This window comes from Montipora capricornis, chromosome 3, assembly GCF_036669925.1.
Source record: "Montipora capricornis isolate CH-2021 chromosome 3, ASM3666992v2, whole genome shotgun sequence".
NCBI lineage: Eukaryota > Metazoa > Cnidaria > Anthozoa > Scleractinia > Acroporidae > Montipora > Montipora capricornis.
The window spans coordinates 73,756,449-73,766,448 of NC_090885.1; the positions used below are offsets into that span (position 1 = coordinate 73,756,449).

The following is a 10,000-nucleotide window of genomic DNA, read 5'->3' on the forward strand; positions in this document are numbered from 1 at the left end:
AGGGACTCCAAGCGATTTTGTTGTTTTCCGATCTTCGAAAAAGCCGTATGGAACATTGACCGTGCATATTGGTGAGGAAGATCTGGACAGAATCTCGGAGATAGCACAGAACGCTGGTTTCGAAGTGCTTTTTACTTTAAGTTTATGTAGCAGGTTCAAGAATGGCTCGTGGGATCCAAGAAACCCCTACGAAATTGTGAAATTTGTAGCAAACAGGGGGTATAAATTTGGTTGGGAACTCGGCAATGGTAAGCGCGTAATATCTCAGCGAGATTCTAGAATGCCCGTTCACTTAGGTATTTTCAATTCTCTTTGATCAGAGTACGTAATGCGCTGATCAAATCGAAACTGCAACATCAGTTCCCCCCCCCCCCCATCCTCTGGAATTTGAACTTTTAAAGATCGAGTTGGATCAAGCTTTGAGTTGATGACTATCAAAATTTATGAGCATTATATGCTGCCTATCTCCAGGGCAACCTTTGGGGCACATAATTGCCCCAAGGGTTGCTTTTAAACAGTGCCATGTTTCTTTTAAATTAGATTTCAGGGGTTACCAACTGAGAACAGCAAGAAACTTATACTCCTCCACTCATTTGCATATTAATAGCATGTATTGTTAAAGTGCCTTGTGCTGCAAGAATAGAATTCTATACTAATTATTATAGAATGCTATAAAAATAATTATTATTACATGTATATTTGTGTTCTTTTGGTGTATGTTTCTTGCTGTTCTCAGTTGGTGACCTCTGAAAATCAAACTTGAATGAAACATGGTGCTGTTTGAAGTATCCAACCAATAATGTAATCACGGGATGCCCATAAATTCATCCTTAATTAAATACAGCTTCCTGTTTTAATATGTTGCCACACCGTCCACCCACAATGAGGGAGTTTCATATGGGTGGTTTTCATGTAACATCATTGCTATGATGTTGGTGATATCTCATTAGCTCAATTTGTTTGTCCAGTGCAGTATCGCGATCTTCTTATAGTTTTGCCTATGTGGGAGCCGTCAATATTTCGTGGTATTGCCGTCTCACTTTTGCAGCCTGTGATTGGTTCTAATGTTGAAATTGACGTTATTGCACTGAATTGGGTTGCTGACGTACGCAAACAAATACATTTCGCAGGTTGATTAGTTTACAGTTTTATTTATCCTTATAACTGATGGATCGCGATACAAAACTAATGGCAATTTTGAGACAGCAATACCACATTATATTGACGGCATTGGGAGAAAATATATTCCGTATTGGGCTCTGTCTCTTCGCGACTCCGCCCAATACAGAATATATTTTCTCCCAACTAGCCGTCAATATAATGTGGTATTGCCGTCTCAAAATCGCAATTTGTTTTTCATATTGTAAATTTTGCCATTGTTGTCTGTGTTTCAAGAGATTGGTTGCAAACCATCTATGGATTTTTTTGAGTGGGGAGAATAGGTATGATTTGGTGCAATCTTTAATCATGTGCTTATGATGTTGACCCTCATGAATTTGCCATCTTTATTTCGTGAGAAAAAATGGAAAGCAGTAAGCACTAGTTCAGACACTATGTCGCAAGTGATCTCCAGAGCTGAGTGATCTGTGTTTTATCACTGCATCACATTGCACTTGTTGAGAACAAAAAAATGTTTTTCCAAATTTCCAGAAAAATTGATTTTGATCTGTTTGTAGAGTCAAACCACCTCAAGAAATATAATGTTGCTGTGACACCCACTCGAATTTCTGAAGACTTTAAAAGACTGAAACAGCATTTGCTTGCAAGATTTCCTAATGGTACTGAACCTATTCTTGTTGGACCAGATTTTACACAACTTCAAGGGAAAACATTAAAATATCTAAGAAGGTAAGATGTATTGAGTAATGGTTCCAGCAGTAGGGTTCATCAATTTACAGAATTGATCAGAAACAAACTTGTGTGAAAATCAAAAATTGTGATCAACTCTATGACAATAAATAATAATGTTATCAAATCTTTATTATTATTGTAAATAAAGATTTGTTGTTGTTGTTACTTATTTGAACCAGATGCTACAGAATTCCTAAACTGAGGTCCTTTTTGTGGATTTTAAGGACGGTGCCTACTATTGTTATTGCACATATGTTCTGCACATCTCGAGATACTCGGGTTTCCTATCGATGATGCTCACTAATACAGGGATATTTTTGCGCGGTTTGAAACTATCGGCAGAAAGTAGATCTTAGTAAGTGCTCTTGGTATCCAAAAAGGAAATCGGGGGTAACCATGCATTTTTCAGAATTAAGCCTCAATTTGAGAAAGAACGCCATACATTGCTTTGTATTTTAGAGTTTTTTACAAATATTATTCATCAACTATCTTGGAAAAATGCGTGGTTACTCCCAATTTTTTTTTTGGATTTCAATGACACTTGTCAAGATCTGCATTTCCTGCATATTCAAAAACCTTTGAATTAGGGTGCGTTCGATTGACCGTATTCCGGAATAAGAATGCGTGGAATATAAGGTAGAAATCCTTCGTTTTTACGGTGATTCACATAAAAATTGTCTAACATCCACTAAAATGCTATTTTAAACATATGTTTGTTGTCCTTGCTGCTTCGAAGCGCGCCAAACATACCGTTTTAATCATCACTCCTCGTATTCTTATTCCGGAATAGGGTCAATCGAACGCGCCCTTAGTATGCACCGTCCTTAAGTTACAAACTCAAAGTCAAAATCAGTTTTAAGATTTTATGTTTAACAATAATAATCCAGTGCTGTAGTTTCAGTAAGCACCGACATCCAATGAAAAACATCAGCTGCTTCATTCAAGGGAGTTGGCTACTTTTCCCCTAAATTGAAGTAATTAAAAATTAATTAAAGACAGATTCTCTCAAACCTAAGATCTACATTCATTTTGACAATGACAACAGCCGGTTACTCTACAAACCACTGCCGTTGATTCATATTTTACAGTTTTCTATTAGAAATTAAGAAGTGACATATGGGAAGAAGTGAATTATTGGAGAAAATAAAACAAGGAAAATGAAGAGAGGTTGTTAGGTTCTTTTGACAGGGTGGATCACTGAACGTAGTGTTTTTGTCTTTTGCTCTTCAACAGGTTTCTGTTTTCAGGTCATTCCTCAATTGATGCAATCACTTGGCATCAGTGAGTACTGAGTAAATGCAAAGGCCCTGTTATATGTTCCAATGTTGTTATGCATAAATTACAATGTACACTCAGCAAAATTATGTTGCATAGTGAGAGCAGTACACGTTTTACCAAAATGTGCTCTGTAGGGTTCTTGTTGAGTTGCAATGGCATGCAAGCACTACTGGATGGAACAAAATGAAAACAAAAAGGGTCACCAGTAGTTTTACTATTGTTATTAGAAGAACATGTAAAATAAATAAAATGAGGGTACTCAAACCTAGGTGAGGGTTTCTTGTGGCTGAATGAGAGTTAAATACACGTACAACTGAATGCAGTTTATATGCATGTACGGTAATGTCTTGTGCAGAATGGATCAAGAAAATTAAATTGTATATTCCTGATGTTTTACAAGTTATCAAATACCACTTGACTACCTTTAATCTACACCCCCACCCCAAGGTCATTACATAATATTGATGGAAATTTTAGCATGGGGTACAAACATACATAGTTTTTACATACATACTTAATTGACCACTCCCCATAGGGGCTTTTCAGGGCCAATGAAACAATCAACGAAACAACAGAACACAACAAGAACAACTGTTAAGAACCCCAACTGGCCGGAGGCAAACCAGTTGACTATTTGCCAGTGCAGCTGGGAAGTTGAACCATGTACTACCAGGAACAAATTCAGTGAGTGGTCAGAGCGGGTCTTGAACCCGGGATCTCCGGATCTCAAGGCAAGCACCCTAACCACTGGGCCACACTGCCTACCTCACTGTATTTACTTACAGTTAATCGTTATGTTTATGATCTTCTTGGTACAGTTACTATGTCAAATCCCAAGACACTTCTTTACCAGAGTTTTATGATGCAAAAGTGCTGGACACATTAATTCAAGAAATAAAAGATGGTGATGTACTAATTAACAAAATTTCACCCAATCTTCCCAAGTGGTTGGGTGAAACAAGCAGTGCTAGTGGGGGAGGTGCTGAAGGCCTTTCTGACAGATTTGTTGCTGGCTTTATGTGAGTATCACACTGAGTGTATTGTTCTTCATATTTAAACTTGTTGATTTCTTTTGTACAGGTAATTGAAAAAATCTGATCAAGACATTTTTATGATACACATTGTATAGCGGGTTCTTAATTCATCCAGTTGATATTTTAAAATCATACAAAGGGTACAGAAACTCTGGAAACTCCAGACATTTAGTTTGAACTCCACCTATTTTTAACTCAGTGTTACGTTATTTCTACAGGTCAGTACTTTCAGTGTTACTGTCAATTGAAGGGAAGATGTGTACATACATCTTCCCTTGTATTATCTTTGCTTTTATTAGTATATTGCAATTTGTAAGGTGAATTAAGTCATTGTTATTTTTGTTTGACACACACATATGATTATTTTTAATGTCATGAGCAACAATGTCTTTCTTAGAACCATCAAAGACATCTTTCTTTAATCTTCCTGTCAGTTTCTTGGTGGTCAACCCATCATATAACATAGACCTCCAATCAGCTTGGTTACCGGTAATAGCCAACGGTGGCAATAATTGCCACTGTTGGCTATAACTGCCTAGTAGGGATCTCGAACATTCCTTCTAGGACATCCTAGAATGATGCTCAAAAGAATCGTGTGATGCTGAAAGATAATTATGGAACGGAGAAGTCATCTTAGCTTCATACTAAGCACATGACCAGCCCAGCATAGACGGAATAACTTCAGCTGGAAGATAGAGGCTGCGGTTTCATTTAACAATTTATTTTGAAAAATTACAGGGAAAATAATTTTAAATTCAATACTTGCCCTCCCTTCAATGATCCATTTTTTTTCCGAGTCCCCCAAAAATATAAATCCTAAAACAGTGACATGAAGGTTTTTCCTCTTTGTTTGTTCAAAATTTGTTTTCATGGAGTTTTGACCAGGTTGAAAAAGATTTTCAGCTTCACAAAATCTATCAACTATCAACTACATGGTTCCCTCACTTGGGATCTGATTCATGTTAGGTGGTTAGACAAACTGGGGGTAGCAGCCAAATATGGTTATGAAGTTGTACTCAGACAAGCTCTGTTCTATGGACACTATTCATTGATTGGAGAAGACTTGGAACCAAATCCTGTAAGTAAGGACCACTTGTTTTCTCAGAGAACATTATCAAATAAGAAGTAAGTAAATTGTCACTTTTATTTTTCTCTTTAAGTCAAAGATTGTCTTCAGTTGGAATTCACACTAATGTGGTAATAAAATTTGACATTTTTAAAAGTATTATGCACCTATCAATGTTAAGCCCCAGTGTGGGGGGGGGGGGGGGTCTACCTATGGGAAATTGACTCAGAGAGCCTTCCCCTGGGCAGGGATTTTGACACGTATGTGTTGCCCCATGATCGGGAATTTGACATCCTGGAGATGAGTTATCCTCAACCTTGGTTATGATGAGACTTCTTTGGTTTTCCTGATTTTTCTAGACACCACGGGTGAAAGAAAGGCAAGCAAATCCGTCTTCAGGGGCGGATTCATACCGGTTTCCACCGTTTTACAGAAATCTATCAGAAACATGGGAAAGGGGACTTTGGAGAGTTAAAATCTAAAAAATTCCTGGGGAAGCATGCCCCTGCACCCCCCGAGAAACTTTTCATTGTTTTGGAGACCAGTCATTATTTTATCCTAGATCCGCCTCTGGTTTTGTCTTTTTGTAAATAAGGAACATCACTTCTATCTGTCCTTGCTGGAGTGTTCACAAGTACGAGAATGTTTCTTTCTACTTTTTTTTGTGATTGCTTTTTGTATATTTCTACATATTCATGAATTTTCCACTCTATCATTGTGCATGCTTGATTGATTCGTAAGCTGGTTAATATTGCTAAATGTTAGGTTCTTTTTCAGTACCGTGAGAAAGGCTTCCTGTCACACAACAAATTTCCATCAGCTGTTAAAAGGGAATTTGAAATCGACAGTCAAGAACATTGGTATTCCAAGAATGTGAATCTAATGAAAAAAAGTTACTCCGGGCAGGAATGTGATGTTCCGAAGGTGCCTGGGGGTGGGGGAATTTGACAGTGTGTAGGTGCCCAGGGGTGGGAAATTTGACACTAGCTTCCATAAAAATGTCAAATTCCCCTGGGTCAGCCCACCGTGGCACTTAACATTGATAGGTGCATTAAATAATGGCAGAAAAACAGAAATCAATAATCACACTCAAGCTGTTAACAAAGCCATTATGTGTGTTTCAGCTTTTAATAAAAGAGCTGTAAATAAGAATAGAAACTGCAGATTGAGACAACACCTTATTAACCAGCGTGTTTGAGGAAATAACATGCTGGCCCATCCACAAAAGGGACAAGGACAGTACGAGCAGTATGAGGTGGCAACGTTTGGCCAGCTGGTGAATGAAAGAAATGATTTTTATTCTTACTGATGCAGCCAGAAGACTTTCATCATCAATTTTATTCCCCAGTGGCAGTAAAAAGAACTTCCCATCATAATTTTTGTTTTTTCGTGTTCTTTACCAATTTCGGCAGCATCAAAAACTAGTATTGTATTTTATCCACTCAGGATTACTGGCTTTCACTTCTCCACAAAAAGTTGTTTGGCACCGAGGTGTTAGAAGTAAAGATCCAAGGCGACCAACACGCCTATGAAATGGTGAGAGCCTACGCACATTGCAGCAACACCAGGTACTGTTTATGTGTAAGATACAATCGCACATTTAGCCCTTAATCACTGGCCAAATTATAGACAGTTGCTACCTTACGACTTTATTGCTTTCGTCCAAATTTGCTCTTTGCAGAAGTCTCTCAACGTTTTTCATGGCATTTTAGGTGGCCTCGTCTGTAGATTACGACCTTCTGTCTCGAAGAAGCAGTTGTTCTATTTCTTGTTTGAAAGCGTTGAGCTGCCATGACAGCCTAAAATATTTTTCCTTGACGCGGGCTGGCACAAAAAACAAATTTGCCGTGGTGTCTAGGTGCATAACCTGAGCACGTGCGAGTCGGAATTCCCTAGTCGACCCCTAGGGAGACCGTCTAGGGAGTTCGGGTGAATTCCTAGGAAATTCCCATGAAGTACATGTGAGCGAGTTTTGACCCTGATTTGAGTGAGGAAGTAACCATTGAAGTAACCTGTGATCAGGGGCGATCAGCTGCCTCTCTATAGAAGAAGTCTGAACAGGGTCCCAGCCAACAGATCAGTTTTGCCCCCGTTGCCTCCAAAGTCACTTCTTATCGTTGACGCTAAATTAATATTTCGCTCAGCATTATCCCTAAAACTGTTTGGGTTTTCGTTTTGGCCAGTGCTGTCGCGGTTTTGAAATCGTAGTTTATTTAATCTCCATAAGTGGGTGGTGAATCGACTTTAAGTTACACTCCAACAGTTAATACATTTAAAAAACTTAAGTCGTTACGTGTAATGCAGTCTGTGTAATTTTTTAAGAAAAGAAAAACTCTGAGGGAACGTTTTGGTGAACACCTCCGAAGCATCAACAAGAATGCGCCTGGTTTCCCCGTCGCAGAGCATTTCAGTTTCAACGGACATACCCCTGAGGGCGCGCTGGTCCGCGGGATCAAAATCTGCGATGGGAACAAACAGAGGAAAAGACGTGAGATGCGTCTCATCTTCCGTCTCGGGACATGCCAGCCGCGCAGCCTCAATGCTGATTTTCAGTTCATTTGAAGTTCGCGCGCGCGTGCACAACGCAACTTTCAAATTTTAAATCAAATACTAGGAAGCGTGGCTTAAAACATTAACGAACATTCCACTGACGAAGGGCACAGTCCCGAAACGTCTGGACATCTCAACTTATTACTCGGGCCCCGTAGGGGCTCGAGTTATAAAAGACGTTAGATTTCAGTTTTTTTTTTTTCCTGTGCAGCAAAATGCACAATAGAAAAACGTGGCCGTGTTTGATTGGGCAATGCACAATAGAAAGCACGTGGCCGTGTTTTGATTGGGTAATGCACAACAGAAGCCACGTGGCGCTGTTTACTTTGATTATTTAAAGCAAACACGTAGTCCAAGATCATGAAGAGCTCTGGATTACTGAAGATCGGCATTGCGTTGCCTTCATCGCCTTCTTCTTGGGGCGCTCAAAGCCCCTGCAAAGCAAGGTATACGCTTTTCGGGGTAGACCCACACTAAAAGATGTCAAGCGTCAGCTTCGAAACGGGTCGTTCCGCGAACTGAATGAAACAAGAATATACTCGAATGTAATTAACTGAAATGGACCCAACTATTGAAAGTGATACAAGTCAAAACACTAATTCTTTAATAAGCAGCGGGTACCTTATTGAGAACTACTCTAAAGATGACAGCGACAAAGAAAATAACTCCACAAACAAATGGACGCTATATTGGAGTCTTCCGAAGACAAAGTAAAAACATTTACAAAGCGAACAAATGGCCTCACGCTTGTACCATTTTCACCGCGAAGAAATAGCCTCCCGCTCAGTGTACCATTGACTACGGAGATAAGTTTTTTGTCTATTACGTTTGTTTCTTTTTCATTGTTAAACAGTTTGTTTCTTGTAATGGTCTAGCTTATATCCTTTGTTCAAATAGCCATATTAGCGATCGTGTTCACTGCCATCTTATGTGTATAAAATGTGATCAGCTCTTTAGAAAATAACTTTGATGTAGTTTGAAAGGCTGTACAGTTATTTGATTCTCAATGATAATAAAGACTTCATTCCGAAGGAGAAATACAGGTCTCGATAAGCAAAAGTTGTTTACTTTTGTTTTGATTTGCGTGAGCATCGACATAGACGTGCCCGAGAACGAAGCAGAATTACAGAGAAAAGGCTGAGACGTCTATTTTATAACAGCAGAAAAAGGAGGAAACTTGCAGGAACGTATTTGGGTAACAACGTACCGAGGTCATCCACATTTCATCGTATTACTAGCAAGGGAGATCACTTCCTCGTAAACACAACAAAAATATCTACCTCAGGTATGCGTTTAAATCTAAGCACGTGGTACAGTGTATGTACCACTTTTCCAAAAAGCGTGGATGAACAGGTAAATGCAAAATGAAACTTAAAGTTACGCAGAAATCAGGAATACCCGGTATGATTTGTAAAAGAATGTTTTGTCTTGTCAGAAACGAAACGTATCTATTTTGAATTTAGGGTGAACTATTTACACAGCGAGTTAGAGTGGCCAATCGAAACAGAGTGTGTAATTGGAAATCTAAACATCTACGAGATACAAAAACAAACTTGTGAACACGTAAACCTAAAATATTCCAAATCATGATGCTGACAAACGCAAAGGCGAAAGAAATGGATTATGAATAGGACGTGTTGAATATCTGAATGATTTTGAGTTAGATGAAAGCGATATATTGTTAAAAATTCCCAAGTTATCCCTTTTCGTGTTAATTAGTAATGCAAACAAGTCTTAGTAATAAATTGGATTAACGAGGAACCAGTGATTGTAAAGCTAGTAATTGCCATGGTTCGTATGTAACACGTAATCATGAGACGATTCACGGAAAACGGAATTTGAAATGTTATGCAGGGGTAAGTATTTGAAAGTAAAATAGGTATTTGTAGACTTTATTCTTCGATGTATTGTGCACATAAACGAGTATATGTTTTTCTCTTTAAATGAGATTTTACTGCCCTATTAGTAAAATACGATTAATGACACGTGACCGTACTCGCGTTCTTTGTAGTCGGCCGTTCAAGGTCATAAAATCAACGGTTTTGTTGTAAATAAAACGAGGACAAAAAGACTTTGTTCCCAGATCTCAGATTATAACGTACACCTGCATTGGCCAAATCTGTTAAAGCCTCATTCATTATTGCTAAAGAGCACGTGTAATGCCTACCTGCTACATAGTAGAACCTGTGCAACTGGCTACTTTAATAGACAGAGTCTAGCT

At 38.7% G+C, this 10,000-nt stretch overlaps 1 protein-coding gene across 2 annotated transcripts in view; it reads left to right on the forward strand.

Moving 5' to 3' along the window:
• Window positions 1-10,000, forward strand: part of LOC138044052 (heparanase-like) — a 17,575-nt gene that overhangs the window by 645 nt on the left and 6,930 nt on the right. Inside the window, exons 1-7 of one of the 2 annotated variants that reach the window (XM_068890656.1) lie at window positions 1-248; window positions 1,677-1,848; window positions 3,085-3,132; window positions 3,948-4,148; window positions 5,130-5,241; window positions 6,676-6,798; window positions 8,445-9,149. The exon at window positions 1-248 is cut by the window's left edge and continues 645 nt beyond it. In XM_068890656.1, coding sequence (XP_068746757.1) covers window positions 1-248; window positions 1,677-1,848; window positions 3,085-3,132; window positions 3,948-4,148; window positions 5,130-5,241; window positions 6,676-6,798; window positions 8,445-8,654 — 1,114 coding nt within the window. In that variant the 3' untranslated portion in view covers window positions 8,655-9,149. Of the gene's footprint in view, window positions 249-1,676; window positions 1,849-3,084; window positions 3,133-3,947; window positions 4,149-5,129; window positions 5,242-6,675; window positions 6,799-8,444; window positions 9,150-10,000 lie in introns of those variants that run through there. The other variant, XM_068890655.1, reaches the window with a different exon arrangement.